The sequence below is a fragment of the Lutra lutra genome, chromosome 6 (genome assembly GCF_902655055.1).
Source record: "Lutra lutra chromosome 6, mLutLut1.2, whole genome shotgun sequence".
Lineage (NCBI taxonomy): Eukaryota > Metazoa > Chordata > Mammalia > Carnivora > Mustelidae > Lutra > Lutra lutra.
The window spans coordinates 16384178-16401312 of record NC_062283.1 but is presented as its reverse complement, the minus strand read 5'-3'; the positions used below and the strand labels follow the sequence as shown (position 1 = coordinate 16401312).

The following is a 17135-nucleotide window of genomic DNA, read 5'->3' as shown; positions in this document are numbered from 1 at the left end:
TACTGGACAGTATACAATATATATATACTATATATTGTATATTGTATATTGTACAATATATTGTATATTGGACAGTGCGCATGGCAAAGAATTTCCATTATAAATATACAGCACTGAAATAAAATATACCGATCACACCAGAAAGTTCCTTTGCACATTTTCCAGATTCTTCCCAACTCCTACCCTTGACTTCAGGAAATCATTGATTTGATTTTTGTTATTATCAATTGGCTTTGTGTTTTCTAGAGCTTCTTATATTTATTCTTTATTTGGGTGGCTTTTTCTCCGCAAAATATTTCTAAGGTTGATCCATTCATGCTATTATGTGTATAATTAGTTCACTCCTTTTTATTAATGTTTTTGCTTTGGTTGCCTGTTTTGTTTTTCCATTTTTTGTTTTTTTTGTAGTTAATATACAGTGTTATGTTAGTTTCAGGTGTACAATATGATTCAACAATTCTATACATGACTCAGTGCTCGTCATGATAAATGTACCCTTAATCCCCTTTACGTAATTCACACTCTGCACCCTCCTCCCCCACCATCAGTTTGTCTTCTATAGTTAAGAGTTTGTTTCTTGGTTTATCCCTTTTTTTCTTGTTTGTTTGTTTTGTTTCTTAAATTCCACGTATGAGTGAAGTCATATGGTATTTGTCTTTCTCTGACTTATTTCGCTTAGCAATGTACTCTCTAGCTCCATTCATGTTGTTGCAAATGGCAAGATTTCATTCTTTTTTAAGGCTGAACAATGTTCTATTGTGTATGTACACACACACGTATATACCATGCTTCTCCATTGATTCATCTGTCAGTAGACACTTGGCCTGCTTCCATAATTTGACTATTGTAAGTAATGCTGCATTAAATGTAGGGGTGCATGTATCTTTTTGAATTAGTGTTTTCTGTATTCTTCTGGAATAGTGTGATTACTGGATCATAATGTAGTTCTATTTTTAACTTTTTGAGGAACCTCCATACTGTTTTCCAGTGGCTGCACCAGTTTGCATTCCCACCAACAGAACAAGGGTTCTACCTTTTTTTTTTTTTTTCAAAGATTTTATTTATTTACTTGACAGAGAGAGATCACAAGTAGACAGAGAGGCAGGCAGAGAGAGAGAGGAGGAAGCAGGCTCCCCGCTGAGCAGAGAGCCCGATGCGGGACTCGATCCCAGGACCCTGAGATCATGACCTGAGCCGAAGGCAGCGGCCCAACCCACTGAGCCACCCAGGCGCCCAGGGTTCTACTTTTTTAAATTTAAAAAATTTTTAAAGATTTATTTATTCACGAGAGAGAGAGAGAGACAGAGACAGAGAGACAGAGTGAGCAGGGAGGGGGGCAGAGGGAATTGGAGAGAGAAACTTTAACAGACTCCTTGCTGAGCTCAGAGCCTGACCTGTGGCACAATCTCATTATCATGAGATCATGACCTGAGCTGAAACCAAAAGCCCGATGCCCAACCAACTGTACTGTCCAGGTGTCCTATGAGGGTTCCTTTTTCTCCATGTCCTCACCAGCACCTGTTGTTTCTTACATTTTTGATTTTAGTCATTCTGACAGGTGTGAGGTTATACCTCATTGTGGTTTTGATACGCATTTCCCTGATGATTAGTGATGTTGAGCATATTTTCATGTGTCTGTTGGCCATCTATATCTCTTTGGAGAAATGTTTGTACCTGTCTTCTGCCCATGTTTAAACTGTATTATTTGGTTTTTTGGTATTGAGTTGTATATGTTCTTTTATATATTTTGGATACTAACCCTTTATTGGATATGTCATCTGCAAATATCTTCTCTCATTCTACAGGTTGGCCTTTTTGTTTTGTTGATTGTTTCCTTTGCTGTGCAGAAGTGTTTTTTTTTCTCTTTTTTTTTAATGCAGTGCCAATAGTTTATTTTCGCTTTTGTTTCCCTTGCCTCAGGAGAGACATAACTAGAAAAATGTTGCTATGGCTGATGTCAGAGAAATTACGGCCATTCACTCCTTTTTATTGCTGAATATTACTCCATTGTATGACTAGGCCACAATTTATTTATCTACTCACCTGTTGATGCCATTGGATTGTTTTCATTGGGACTATGATGAATAAAACAGTTTTTTTTTTAAGTGGACATGTAGATTTTAATTTATTTTAGGTAAATACCTATGATTGAAATCGCTGGGTTATGACCAATTATTACTGGTATTTGCTTACTTGTTCTATTAAATACTGAAACAGGAGTATCTAAATCTCCACCTATAATTACAGATTTTCCCTTTTTCCTTTCAGTTATATCAATTTTTGCTTCATATATTTTGAAACTTTGTGTCTAGATATGTATACAGTTAGTAATATTTCACTTTTTTTATGAGTTGACTATTTTATCATGAAATGTCCTCCTTTGTCCCTCCCTGTACTCAATTCTACTTTGTCTGCCAATGTAGCCACTCCAGCTTTTTCTTTTTTAAATCACAATGTACATGATATATCTCTTTCTATCCCTTTGCTTTTTAAAACTTATTTGTGTATTTTTATTTAATATAAGTGTCTTTTAAGTAGTATATAGTTTGGGGGCACCTGAGTGGCTCAGTCGGTTAAGTGTCTGTCTTTGTGTCAGGTCATGATCCTAGGGTCCTGGGATACCTCATGTGTCGGGCTCCCTGCTCAGTGGGGAGCCTGCTTCTCCCTCTCCCTCTGCTTGCTGTTCCTCCTGCTTGTGCTCTCGCTCTCTGTGTCAAATAAATAAATAAAAATCTTAAAAAAAATAGTATATAGTGTAGTCTTGCTTAAAAAAAAAAAAAAAAAATCCAGGCTGAGAATATCTGACTTCTAATTGGAGTGGTTAGACCACTTACTTAAAAAAAGAAGTCATAATTAACAGAAAAATAAACTGTATATATTTCAAGTGTACAATCTGATGAGTTTTGACATGTGTATACCTGTGAAGCCATCACCACAATCAAGAAAATGGGCATTTTCATCATTCCCAAGTGGTTCCCTGAGCTCCTTTGTAATCCCTCCCTCTCCCTCCTCTTTGCAGGACACCACCGATCTGCTTCCTGTCACCATAGTTTGCATGTTCAGAATTTCGTGGAAGTGGAAACAGACCATGTGTATTCTGTTCTGTCTAGTTTCTTTTACATATTGTAATGATTTTGAAATTCATTCGTGTTGGTTTTGTTTCAATTTTTTTTTATTCCTTTTTGTTTCTGTGTAGTATTCCATCGTGTGGAGGTACCACAGTGGTTTTATTCATTCACACAGATGAGCATTTGGGTTGTTTCTAGCTTTTGGCTATTATAAATAGTTGCTATGAACATTCTTCTTCAAGTCTTTGTATGTACATACGTTTTTATTTCTTGAGTAAATACTTAGGAGAGGAATTCCTAGACTGTATGGTAGGCATAGATTTAATATTTTAAGGAACTGCCCATCTATTTTCCAAACACTGTACCATAGCTCCCTTGTCCATCAAGTTCGTGTGGCTTGCCTTTTTGTTTCAGCGACTTTATTTGGTGTGTTTATATTTCATTCACCTATTGCCCATTCATATGTCTTCTTTAGTGAGGTTTCTCTTCATTATTTTTTGCCCATTTAAAAAACTGTCCTTGTCTCCTCATTCTGATAAATGTTCTTGGCTGATGTATGTGGTGCAAATATTTTCTTCCGGTTTGTGGGTTGCCTTTTTCTATTTTTAACAATCTCTTTAGAAGAGCCAGAAGTTTAATTTTTATGAAGTCCAATTTATCAATTTTTTTCTTCTTTGGTTTCTTTCTTATTTATTTTTCTATCTAAGGAACATTTGTCTACCTGAGATCTCAAAAGATTTTCCCTAATGATTTCTTCTAGAATCATTAAAGTCTATGACCCATTTCATTTTTGTGTAGGGTGTAAGGTACATACTCATTTTTTCCCCATGGAGAGATCTAGTTGTTCAACACCATTTTTTCAAAAGACTTCTATTCCCCAATGAAGTGCCTTGACACTTTTCTTGAAAATAAATTCACACTTACAGATGTGGGCAAAATAATACAAGTTATATTCAAATACCTTAGCTGTAAATCTCAGTAAGATACCCGTGTGAAAGAGTAGGCTAAGCATTAAAAATAATTTATGTAGTTATGAATCTCTAATTTGCTTCAAATAGTTTCAACTGTTTCTTTTTTATGTCTATTCCAAAATGAATTAAGTCATTCTCTTTGACTCTAAAACCTCATGAATGGCAACATCCATATTATGATAGTAGAAATCATTCTACCCATCGCTTAAATGTATAAGATTTCTGGTGAAGCTAAGCCTTGTTCCAGATATTTGGGTTTCGCAATGTTCACAGAACCCAGAATTTTCTTTAAATGTAAATACACTCTGAAGTGATACAAAATGAAAAAATAAACAACTCTCAATTTTTCTAAAAAATCCAGACCTATACTATCGATACAATAACCATAATTTAACTTCCTCTATTAGGAGTGCCCAAATATGCCAACAGGCAATTCTGAGACAAAGACAAGAGAGAGGAAAAGAAAACCCAGTGCCTATGGAAATTGAGATCAAAAAATTTAATGATTTAAAAAATAGCCTTTATATACAAGATGGGGAAGAGAGCAATACAGATTGAAATTTTGGTTTTAAAAACGTGAAAGGTCGCCACTTAGCTTAAAACAAGTCTGTCATCTCCTAAGAAACACACTATACAATGAACTCTATAGGGGCACCTTTCAACTTCTACTGAGTTGGTTTTTAGCAGTCTCCTTTCTCCCCACACGCTTACTCGTCATGAAACAATACAACTTTTAATCATCTCTTGACAGAACTGAGCTTGGAGAACTACGATACGGTTTTTTTGAAAAGCACCTTCTGTGATGTTTTGCTGAATTTTCCCCTCATACTTAGATCACACATTCTTCTCTCTTAAATCCTTTCCTGTTCCAATGATTTGGTTGTTTAAAACAAGTAAGCTTTATTAAGTCAAGGCATACATGGCAAATAAAAATGTTTTCGAATGGTCTAGTTTAGAACCATCAAATAAGAACTGGGCTGAAGGCCTATGGATAACATGCTTACTGACTTGTTAATATGCGAATACATTTACCTACTAGGTAGGAAGTGTCTCATTTGACCCAAGGCCAGTCAGATGGCTCGTGGGTGTCTTTACTGTGCCAACACCAGCAGGTGTAATGGGACAGACTATGGAATGGGTGCTGTGATGAGCTGGAAGATGGCAGTGGGCTGTATACACAGGATCAAGGCCAAATAGAATTGTAGAGACTGGACGGGCTGAGTGTCGGGTCAGCAGCTGCATGTTTTAAGGAGGTTGCAAGATCAAATAGTGAATTCCTTTAGAATAGGATATAGCCTGGTGGCTCTAACCTTTAAATGACTCAGGAACAGGTCAGTTTTTCTCAGGTAATGGAGGCAGTAGCACCTAAGAGTTGAGAGTCAGAAGGGTCTCTACTTATAACTGGCAGGTGGAACCATCTCTTCTTTTTGTGGACAGTTGTAGTCTGATGTGTCTTTATGGATTCCTGCTGCAAATAATTTGTTTTTTGCAAATCTAAAAACACCCTTTGGAAAACTTCATGGCCAAGTCACTCATAAATGTGGATGATCAAAAAGTCCCGGGGAAAACATTTGCTTTCTTTTTATCGTGATGTTCTGTGTTCAAACAACCCAGCCCTAACCAAGGATTTGGCCTCCACATACTTCTAAAATACAGGTGCTTGGGTTAACGTATACTTCCTGAATCTTCTTTCATTTTTAAAAGGGCGTTTTCAACCAGAAGTGAGGCATTTTGCCACAATGGGCCAAAGATGGTCAATTTTGAAAGGGGTGTCCAAACAAGAACAAGTCATGCCATGCCTCGTTATTGGAAGGTGAACACTTTCACGTATACTGTGCTTCCCACACTTGGACATGACAGGCTCAGAATAATCGCTAGTATATGTAGAGCAGTATTACAACTAGCTGGTATGTTTTCTAAAATAAAAAAAAAATAAGGAAAAAAATGCAGCATTAGGACATGCTTACTAAGGTGCTTCTTCATTCATGTTTTCTAATGGAATGTATTGGACAAACCTCTACAAACGAACATGAATACACAGGCATACACACGCACGTGAACCAGTTTCTGTACAGTTTAGGCCTTAGATGCTTCTGTGTTTACATAAGAACCACACAGGGAAAAAAAAAAAATCCCCCTCTAGCTCCCTGAATTTCTGAATGTTGTCTAACCCATAAAATGTTAAAATATTTCATTTTCATATAAAATTATCTACAAAAATAGATAACATTTACAAAAAACCAGATAGCATTTCCAGTTTTCGTTAGAAGCGCACTCAGTCCCCCTCTCCATCCTTCTCCTCTCAGAAGGTGGCCATCTCCAGCAAAGAACGCTTGAAGAGCTGGGCGTTTCGGGACAGGTCCGTCACTTGGTGCACCATCTCCTGGAGGGCCGTGGTGCTCGGGTAATGGAGGGCCGCCATCTTGGTTGCCATCACGATCGCCTTGAGCTGCTCACAGAGCTGGTTGCTGGAGTTCATCACTTTGTTGCGAATGTCCTGGGCAGCAACCTGCCTTGTCAGCGTGTCCCCAATGAACACCAGTTTGTGTGCGCTCAGGATGACAAACTTACTGTGGGCCACGAAGATGCGCGGCGGCTGCGCCGAGCTGACGCAGCTGAAGAGGGCGTCGATGGCGTTGAGGAGGGAGATGTAATGGGTCTCGCACTGGTCGTAGTAGAAGCAGAGCAGCTGCCGATCCTGAGCGCCCACGCTGCTGTTTGTGGTCGGGAGGCTCTGAGAAGGCTTCCACTTGGAGATGTCGTTCTCCACGGGCTTGGTGATTTCTTGTTCCAACAACTGGAACTGACTTAGCTGTAAGGGAGAGAAAAGCAGAGTTCGTGAAGGGGAAGGCAGTGTGCCATCTTGGAAGTTAACCGGGGCTTGGGGTTCAAGGACAGGGATTTCAATCCCTAGTAAGTGGTTAGTGCTCGCTAGATGGGAGGCTTCGCTTTCCTAAACTGTAAAATGTGGAGGCTGAAAAAGAGGATCACTAAGGAATCCCCCAGCTCAGGCCACTGCGGTTGGATATTGGTCTCTTCTGCCCTACGGCTGGAAGGCAGCTAGCTGTTATACTCAGCTGTCACTGCACCTTTATGAAAGATCCAGGAGTTAACATTTACCAAGTGCTTAGAGTGTTTTTTGGTATATCGTCATCTCTATATAAATGTTTATTGAACATTGAGTGGAGGCGAGGGAAAATCCAATGGGGGGATCTCCTTATCAAGTAAATCGCTGACAGTTGGCTCCTTCTCTGGGAAAGCCTTGACTCTGTCCCTTCCAGACTCTTAGATAATTGACCATCCACAACCCCTTTCTGTTTTTCCTACTCTTGCAGGCAAGATTTGTAAATGTTAGGCAGCACTGCAGGAGAGACTAACACCTATAAATACATGTGCAGAATCTCTAAGGGAATGTGAATGCTAATTGTTCATCAGAGCGCTTAGCCACCCAGAGCTGTTGAAAGAAAAGAAACTCGCACGTAGTCAGACTCAAGGAGTGTTAACTTCCTTCTTTCCTTACTGCTCCTGGCTGGTGTATTATTTAAACTGTTGTTATAATCTCATGCTATTCCACCAAATCTCAGGAAAGACCCTTCTTTTGCAGGTAAGGACTACCTGTGACCTGAGCTTAGGACTTTGCGATCTTCTGCTTTGAGACAGAGCTCAGTCAGAGTAGGGCCAACCTCATCCAGCTTTGCCCCCAAGAAATGCACCGTGAGCTATCTTTTTTGAGAGAATCTGCTTTCTTCTTAGAAATTACTATGGTTTCAACAAGTTCCCTAAAGCCCTGCAGTCCTCCTTGGCCAAATGCCAAAGTAGACATAAATGGATCCAGGTTGATGTTTGACGGTATCTCGCTTATGCTTTTGCAAATATGTTCATAAATATATCGTCTTATTAGAGAGATGGGGGAATTTTCTCATTTTATACAGAAGCAACTGAAGTTCATGGAGGTTAAATGACTTGCCTAAGGTCATAGAGTTGGCTGGTCAGAAAGCAAGGACTAGAATTCTGGTTTCCTGGGGCACATGGGTGACTCAGTCGATTAAGCAACCAATTCTTGATTTCAGCTCAGGTCATGATCTCAGGTTGTGAGATGGAGTCCCTCATCGGGCTCCACACTCAGTGTGGAGTCTGCTTGAGATTCTCTCTCTCCTTCTCCCTCTGCTACCTACCCCCCCAACTCTTGTGCTCTCTCTGTCTCTAAAAAAATAATAAGATATCATTTTTTAAAGAAGGAACTCTGGTTTCCTGAGGCAATGTGACAGCTCATGTCTCCATATGACATTCCATTTCAGCTTAAAAGGTATGTAAGTCCTCTATCCGTTAATCTTTATTTTTATGCTGTACCAGCAAGACTCATCATTATCAGCCCTGCCCATGCCCAGCTTTTGAGTGAACCTGCCTTGCCCAAATCCCTTCTTTGAGGGCTTGGATATATCTTTTTTTTTTTTTAAGATTTTATTTATTTATTTGACAGAGATCACAAGTAGGCAGAGAGGCAGGAAGAGAGAGAGGAGGAAGCAGGCTCCCTGCTGAGCAGAGAGCCTGATGCGGGCCTCGATCCCAGGACCCCGGGATCATGACCCGAGCCGAAGGCAGAGGCTTTAACCCACTGAGCCACCCAGGCACCCTGAGGGCTTGGATATATCTTGAACACATCTGATTCTGCCCTCTTTCTTTTAGATTGGACCAAGAGCAGCCAAGCCATACACTTGTGTAATAGGAGATAGATAGATAGATAGAGATGGCCCAATCAGACTCTCTCTCTTTCTCTCTCTGTTTTGTTTTGTTTTAGTAATTTAATGAACCACAGTAGGGAGCTATTAGCTAAAGATGCTTAGCTGAAAAGCCATCTGTGGGAAGGAGTCTGAGTGGCCATGTATGGGTTCTGTGAAGTTCAGTAGGAGCCAAATGAGTAGATAAGCAGAGGAAACTTTCAGAAAATAGAGGAGAAGGAAGCAAATTTAGAGAAAAGAAAGCCCAAGGAGAGAGAATTTACAGTCTGAGCACTCATCGGACTTATCTGCGATCAGGCTCATTGGCTGTATCTGCATTTTCTCTTCCTATATTCCCCTACTATGGTTTTGTTATAAAACCTGTTTGCTTGGCCTAGCTTGACTGGGTCTTGCTTCTGAGACCAACAGCCTTAACCCAAAAAGTCCTAACATGTTAGGTGTACAGAAGTAGCCTGGAAAAATGGCTATTTAGACATAGTCTAGGTACAACAGCTGGATTACTAAAGCTATAAACATTCTCTTTGTTCTTATTCCTTGTTATAAGCTTTGGAGCTGCTGCTGCTTATTATTATTATGATTTTTTAAAGATTTGTTTATTTGAAAGAGAGAGTGGCGGGGAGGGGCAGTAGGGAGGTGGAGAGGAGAGAGAGAGAGGGAAGCAGACTCCCCATTGAGCATGAAGCCAGATGGAACTCAGGGCTCAATCCCATGACCCTGAGATCATGACCCGAGCTGAAATCAAGAGTCGGACTCTCAACCGACTGAGCCACCCAGGTGCCCCAGAGCTTTTTTTTTTTTTTTTTTAAAGATTTATTTATTTGAGAGAGAGAGAGAGAGCGCACACAGGGAGGAGCAGAGGGAGAGAGAATCCCAAGCAGACTCCACACTGAGCACACAGCATTGGAACTGACATGGGGCTCCATCTCAGGACCCTGAGATCATGACCTGAGCCAAAACCAAGAGTCGGATGCTTGATCGATTGAGCCACTCAGGCACCCAGAGCCTTGGAGCTTATCTGCACCCAAGAATGCTGGAAGGACCAAAATGATGATCTTCTGAAGGGCTACCTCCCTTACGAAGCGGGAAATCCTCAATCCCAGGTAGGTCCTGTCCTGCCTGACTTACCTGATGATGCTCCAGCTGCATCTTGTTCTGTTTGATGATATTTTCTTTTTCCAGCAGCTCTTTCTGTTGCCTCTCAAACTCCTCCTTCCCCTGTTATTTGTCAACATAAAGAAAACATTACATCACCCCTGTGGTTCACTTGTGCTAAGACTTTCAATGAGAAATGTGTAAACACCCTTTACTTTTCCATTGCCTTGGCCCTACTAGGCCCTGTTAGGCCCAGTGAATGCCAGACAGGGAGGGCGCACTCCCTGCCAGACTTCCAGCATCCCCCTGTAGCTGAAAATTAAAATCTGTTCTCATGGGGTATGCCACCATCTCCACTCCACTCCCATTTTGGGAGACCCACACTCCCCTGCAAACCTCCTTACACAGTACTATTTCTCAGGGTTCTTCTCTAACAGATTATATGCAAACCCATAAACCTAATGCAGGTCTAAACGGGGTCCACACTGCACTCCTGGGTTTCTTTGGATTGTCTACAACTCTACACCAAATTAGTATTTCCCGGCATGCAGAGCTGAACGACGCACTACGGGAATGGTGAATGCCCCCGTCTATTCTATCCCGCCCCTTTCCTTAGCATGGGGGTGTGGGGTGGGAGGCAGGGCTCGGCTCTCTCCCTTCCCCAGTCTCCTGTGTGCAAGGGAACTGTAGTTAGTTCAGCAGTCCTCAGGACGAGCCATCCCTCTCAGATGAAAGGAATGGCCGAAGGAGATAGCAAATTCTAAATAATGGATCTTGGTTAAAAGTTTGAATTCCCCAAAATGAAAGGGATCCCAGGTCAGTGTGGTGGAATTTCCATGTGTAGGAGGCAGACTGTGCCTGCCCTATTTCTCATGTGCTGGTGACATTCTGGGTCAACTGACAAATGCCCGGTGTTCTTCAAGGTCAGCCTGAGGCTTCAGTAATTAATTAAACACACAAACAGACATTGCAGAGCTGAAGGGATTTCTGAGAATTTCTCTAGTCTAGAGTTTTCTTTCTTTTTTTCTTCACAGTGCCTCCCTCCTTTTTCAAATAAAATACCATGCAGAACTCTATCATAAAATGCGAACAGATGTTGAGCTGGTGTGATTTGTGAGAGAACCACATTCCTATTTGGGGAGTCCCTTCCCGCTTGCTGGAGGCATATCAATGGATCACCCCAACCCCGTGCTCCATTCACTTTGCGAATGAAGAAATGACAGCCCCGGGAGGTTCGATCAGTGCCAGGGAACCGAGGACTCGTCACTTTCTCGGGCCAGTGCTGTCGCCTTCATACGTGAGCTACGAATTCTGCTCGGGAACTGTGAACCATGTTCTCACACCGGGCCGTCCAGCCCACCGGCCGTCTGCGCGGCCCCCCGGGCTCCCTGAATGCGAGCAGAGGCCGTAGGAGCCCGCTTTCCTTACCTGCAGGTGGACGTAGTCGTAATCGTCCATCCAGCTCCTCTCGGAGCTGTCGCTGCTGCTGCAGTCGGGGGCCTGGTCCTTGCCCAGGCTCGGGGGTAGTGGCTTGGTGAGGGCTTGGGCCTTGGGGTCCCCGGGAGGCAGCAGCAGCTGCACCTGGGACGCCGCGTGCGGGTACTCCGTGGAGTTCGTGATGTTCTCGGAGCCGCTCTTGGCGTGTGAGCCGCCGGGGCCCGGCCGGAAGAGGGCCTCTGCGTTGGTGTTGATGGTTGTGGTGAGCTGTTTGGCGTCATCCGGCACGGTCTTCGCCACCATCACGAAGCGGTCCAGGTCGTCCCACTTGTTCTGCGGCTTGTTGATGGCCAGAATGTTCAGGGACCAGCTGCACTCGTTCAAGTCATGGCTGGTCTGGCTCAGGATCTGGTGGGAGTCTTCCACTCTCTGGAGCTCCCGCTTCATTTTGTTCTGCAGGAGGAGTTCGGGGAGGCAGGACGCATTGGCGGCGGCTCCCTTGGCAAAGTGGAGGTAGTCCCTCACGGACACCTCCACCCTGTCCACGGAGGTGCGGATCTCGTTGACGTGGCGCTCCATGTATCCGTAACACCGCCAGTCCGTGGTCACCAGTGCCATGAGGCTGGACACGCCCATCTCCAGGCTCTGCTGGAGCCGGTGCAGCCGCTCGATGGCCGTGTCCGGATCCAGCAAGAGCCTTTTGTCCGGAGACGGGGAGGTCGACAAGGAGGACTCCTTGGAGGTGGTGGAAGATGTGGACATGTTGCTCCTGGTGCTGCCCGTGCTGGAGAAGGACAACCGGTTGATACCATCCACCACATCCTGAGAGCCTTTGGTGTCCGGGGCGTTGTGCAGAGGGACGTCGTAAACACCATCTCTCTCTTCGGGGTTTGCTTTCTCACTGGTTTCTGCCGGCGGCTCCAGGAATTGAACCCCTCGGGGGACGTCGTAGGCATCATTCTGGGCGCCCAGGGACTGTCCCAGCTGTGAGGGCAGGTGGTTCAGCAAGACGTTTTGGGGTCTCCGTGTCGCCAGATCCGTGGTTCCTGGAGCATCACAGCTGTATTTTACGTGAAGGTCCTTCCCCATCGGCTTGGTGCTGGTTGGGGGGATGTCGTAGACGCCCTCGGGTCTGACGTCTGGCCTCACAGCTTGTCTCACTGGAGGGGGGAAATCATACTCTTTTTCCCTAAGCCCCGCCTCATCCCGGCAAGCAGAGGGTGGGATGGCATATACCTGAAAAGTAAGTGGAAAAGGAGCCATTATTTTTTCAGCTGGCTCATGCGAGCATGCAGAAGCTGAAAAGGACCTAAAAATAAGGCTACGATTCTCAGTCCTCATCTCTGGCTCCTGGCTTTCCACCTTCCACTTACTTCTGGCCTCTGTTTCCCAAGGCTCGGCTCTGCTCTCACTTCCCTCATCCTTGGACGGGAGCATCCTTCCCATGGCCTCAGCGCTGCCTGTGTGTGGACCCCTCCTCGCTGAGTTGCCCTCCCTGGGTCCCAGGCCCGAGTTTCTGACCACCTCCTGGGTCTCCTTCCTTGGCTGATCCAGGCAGGGAGGCAGACCGTGCCGTCACACACAGGACGAGGCATCGGGAGACCCGAGGTCTCCCGGCTGTGACACGCTGAATAGTTGCTTCCATGTTCTGACACACAGTTCCCTTCTCTGCACAGTAGGCATAACTGTACTTCGGGGCAGGTGTGCCCCAGAGGACAAGAGAGGACGTCAGACGCAGCAACCCCTAACTATGGACTGAGGATGTTGTAACGCTTCTCATAAATACAAGATGCATCCGTTGCTTACCAGACTGAATTATTTTATCTTCTAACTGGCTCTCCTTATCAACTAGCTCATTTTTAATGGAATGCCCTAACTATGGAACCCTTAGACTTTGAGATTTTTCTTTCCTTTCCCTTTTTTAAAAAAGTAATCTGTAGGCCCCACGGAGGACTTGAACTCACGACCTCGAGATCAAGCATTGAATGTCTCCTGACTGAGCCAGCCAGGTGCCCCTGGAACCCTTAGGCTTATTGCCTTTGCCTATTGCCTTTCCATCTTCCCGTTCACTCTCACAAAGACTGGTTTCTCCCCTTTGGTTTGCCCTTCTTGTATTACCCCAATAAACACACACACACACACACACCCCTTTTTTGCTGCTCTGTGGTAGTTCACTTACCCCTTTGGTAGGAGGGATGTCATAGACGCCTTGAGGTTTTATCTCTCCGACTGGAACTGAAAACACGGGGCCTTTCACTGATGATGGAGGGATATCGTACACCTGAAGAGAAACACTTGCGTTACCCAGAACAGAAATGTCGCATACTGTCACTTCTTACGTTACTGAGCCTTTCACTAGGGACTAATTTGCCAGGTTATGTATATCCTTGCTCTGTGTCATAAGGGGATGGTAGAATTCCTTTTAGATTTCATGTTCTTCGACTTAGATTTGAGTATAAAAATGACCTGATGTGAAGTATCTACACTGTCTGGACTTGATTTATTTATTTTTAAAGATTTTAGTTAGTTATTTGGGGCAGAGAGAGAGCGAGCATGAGCGGGGTGGGGGAGAGGGCAGAGGGACAGGGAAGAGCAGATTCCCCGCTGAGCAGGGAGCCCCAAGGACCCATGGCTCAATCCCAGGACCTTGAGACCGTGACCTGAGTCACAGTCAGCCACTTCACGGAACCACCCAGGCGCCCCACTGTCTGCACTTTAAACTATAGTTTAAAATTTTACATTTCCTGACCAAGAATGATAAGTGACAAAAGCTTTGTCAGATAAAGGCCTAGGATTTCCTGATTAAGCAAATCCAGAAAATGTAATTTAAATAGCATTGCTGGAAATGGCTTCTGTATAGCTAGCTTCAAGTGAAACATGCCTATGTGGTGAACTTCCCTTTGCTCGTAGCCCTGAAGGAACGCTCCCCCTGCCCCACCCCGGGTACTGCTACATACCCCTTGCGTGGCGTGGGAAGGAGGGATGTCGTAGATGTCCTTTTGGTATCTGGCTGGGTACTCATACACGTAGCCCTGGCCCGTCCTCACGGGGGTTATTACCTGTGGGCAGGAAGACACAGAGTGGTAAAATTCCAAATCCCAGCCTCCCAACCAGGCACTCCCCAGTCACCTCTCCCCCATAAGAAGAAAGAAAGAAAAATATGGAAGGGAAGAGAGAAAAGGAAGGGGACAAGGAGACATCAGGGCACAACACTTTTTTTTTTTTTTTTTTTTTTTTTTACAGCACAACACTTAAATCCCCTCTTGAATCCCAATAAAGGACAAATCCCTGAAATAGCTCCATCCCTCTTCCTCCTGATGACAAAACCTTATCAAAGTTGGCCCAAGTTTCAATTCCCAGGATGTACCTTAAGGGAGAACCATTTTTAAATTATGAAATTTTAAATTATGATCCTAGATCATCTCTTTGAAGCACCAAAACCACAGCATAATGAAAAAAAAAAAGCCACTTTTTTTTTAAAAGGCTCTGAAACTATTTGTAAAGCGAATAATGCAAATAGAGACTTGAGCTACTTAAAATTCCTCTCATGCCTTCCCCAGGACGCCTCTTCATGTGACATTATTATTATTATAACTCAAATTCCATAGGTCACTAGAGGACTTTTATGAAGCCAATGGCTCAGCAGTGCCGCTCTCAGAAGCCTCCAGGAGCTTTCAATCCAACCTTTGAAACAAATGACAGATCGAGTTGGGAGCCACCGGGAACAGAGTTCAGGTCTCGAATCATTTTCTCATTTCCACCTGGGGAGCAGACATCCCAGACAGTACCTACATCCAAGGGATGTGGGAAGTCAAACACACTCATCACAACTCTGGCATCTGGAAGCAATGCCAACAGAAGGAACCTCACCCAGCAGGCTCGCATTTTCCCATCTACCATCCTTCCTCGCGTCCTAAGCACAGGCAGAGAACTCTCTTGAAGTGAAACTCACTGGAAATGTATTTAATTTGAAACTCATTTGGAAATGTATTTAATCCTCCAGGGGGCTACTAAATGACCAGTGTCTTGTGTCTGCCTAACCCCTGTTCCCCCCCGAATGACTAATAGCAGCCCCCCCTTGGTATTGCCCATCACTTTTTTTTTATTTTTTTAGGAGACAGCATTGTAAATGAGGCAGAGCTGGCTCTTCCTTAAGAAGCCGTCATCTTTTATCCTTTCCCTAATGTGAAAATTCTGGCGTCAGGCTGCCTACAAAACTATGTGAAAAATGCTCGCGTTCATCTTCTGCTGCAGTGGATGGAACACAGCCAAAGGCACCAATGCCCTCCTCCCCGGGGAGCTCTAAGACGCTAACTAATGCCCTAGTGCCTGGGGCTCATTACTTCTTGCCATGGACGTAAAGGAGATTAGAACTGCAGTCACCATCCCATCAAATCTCTCCACTGCCTCGGGTTTAAGAAAAGGAATCTGTGGCTTTAAACTCTGTTGGCATGTAGCATCCAGAACCATTTGCAGAGTGGACACTGCACCGTGCCTAGCAAATCGTCCTTTTAAAAAGCGGCGTGCCCTTTGCTCAAGAAAGACGTGCTGTGTTCCTAGTGCCGTTATATGATTTTTTTTTCACTCACTATTGTCCAGGAGAGAAGTGAAGGATCTTCTCTGACTGTATCTCGTCAGCCCCTCTATTTATAGCTCTCTATTTTGGCTTTATAATAGAACCTGCACACAACACAGCTTTTGTGCGGTCTGAAAGCTCCTAAGAGTGGATTCTGTCCAAGGTTGCCAAGTTGGTAATAATGCTAATGGAAAACCAAGGCTGGTTATGCCGAAGGCCAGCTGAGTGGTTCCATCTTTAGTTTAAAGATGGGAAGGGGGTGCTGGGAGATAGAGGGGGCGGTGCCAGTATCTGAAAATAGTCCTTGGTGAGATGTAAACAAATGGCAAGACCTCAGAAAGGCGGGGTCCTCGACAGAGCTCTTCCTTGCCTTTGTGGGACCTTCCCTGGCAGAGGGCATTAGTGCTTCCCGGTATTTAACTTCTCGCTTCCTGACAAATGTCACAAAACCTCAACTCGCTCTCGCTCTCTCATTTGGAGGATGCCTGTGGTCATCTGGTTTTTAAAAACTTTGCATTCCAAGCCAGTCATTTTCCTTGTTTATGCGTTAAAAGAAACAGATGGCGAAAACCACAAGGGGAAAAAGCCAACAAAATACAGTCTCCCCGATTCCAGCATTCCCGATGGTACCATCGAATTCACGCTGGTCCACAAACAGCATTTAAAAGGGACCAGCATTCTGCCTCTGGTCAGACACAGCCAGGGCACACTGCGATCCACTCTGTAACGTCTGAAGGCACGAGCAGCTGAAGTCTTCTACTTTTGGACATTTTCCTCCTCGACCCGTCACTTGGGTGACTTTCATGCCAATTGCGTGTTCTCTCCTTGGAGGAAAGTGCTGACTGTTCTGTACCTTACAGAGTATCCAGTTCTGTGGTCATAAGACCTTTTCTTCCTGCCTGACACAGTACACAAAAACCTTTCTACTGTCCCAGAATTACTAAACCTCAACCTCCAAGGAAACCAAGGTCTAGGCAAGGGGATGTAAATTTCGGAAGCATTCTCCTGGGTGTTTGCGAGGCGGCAAGGCATCGATGGCATTGCTGCACAGAGGGTATTTCAAATCTAATTTTCTCAATGAAACAAAGTCAGGTTTTTCATTTCCTTTTTTCCTCCCTTGGTTTTTCTTTTGTGTTTTCCTTTTTTTGTGTGTATTTATTTATAGTTACAAGGAACTCCCATATTGACCTCTTAGTTCATTAAGGTTGATGCAAATGGGGCTAGAAAGGGGGATTCTTGGGGCTCTCAGGAC

The 17135-nt window shown here is 44.2% G+C and overlaps 1 protein-coding gene and 1 long non-coding RNA gene across 4 annotated transcripts in view; one reads left to right on the top strand and one right to left on the bottom strand.

The window, feature by feature from the left end:
• The window catches only part of LOC125101518 (uncharacterized), a 38817-nt gene extending 29173 nt beyond the window's left edge, over nt 1-9644 (top strand). Inside the window, exon 3 of one of the 2 annotated variants that reach the window (XR_007127891.1) lies at nt 9587-9644. This is a non-coding gene — a long non-coding RNA (uncharacterized LOC125101518). Of the gene's footprint in view, nt 1-3019; nt 4502-9586 lie in introns of those variants that run through there. The other variant, XR_007127892.1, reaches the window with a different exon arrangement.
• NEDD9 (neural precursor cell expressed, developmentally down-regulated 9) overlaps nt 4524-17135 on the bottom strand; it is a 195899-nt gene continuing 183287 nt past the window's right edge. For both annotated transcript variants that reach the window (XM_047731935.1, XM_047731934.1), the window contains 5 exons: nt 14265-14366; nt 13487-13588; nt 11299-12543; nt 9904-9993; nt 4524-6851 (listed from right to left, as the gene is read on the bottom strand). In XM_047731935.1, coding sequence (XP_047587891.1) covers nt 6342-6851; nt 9904-9993; nt 11299-12543; nt 13487-13588; nt 14265-14366 — 2049 coding nt within the window. In that variant the 3' untranslated portion in view covers nt 4524-6341. The remainder of the gene's footprint in view (nt 6852-9903; nt 9994-11298; nt 12544-13486; nt 13589-14264; nt 14367-17135) is intronic.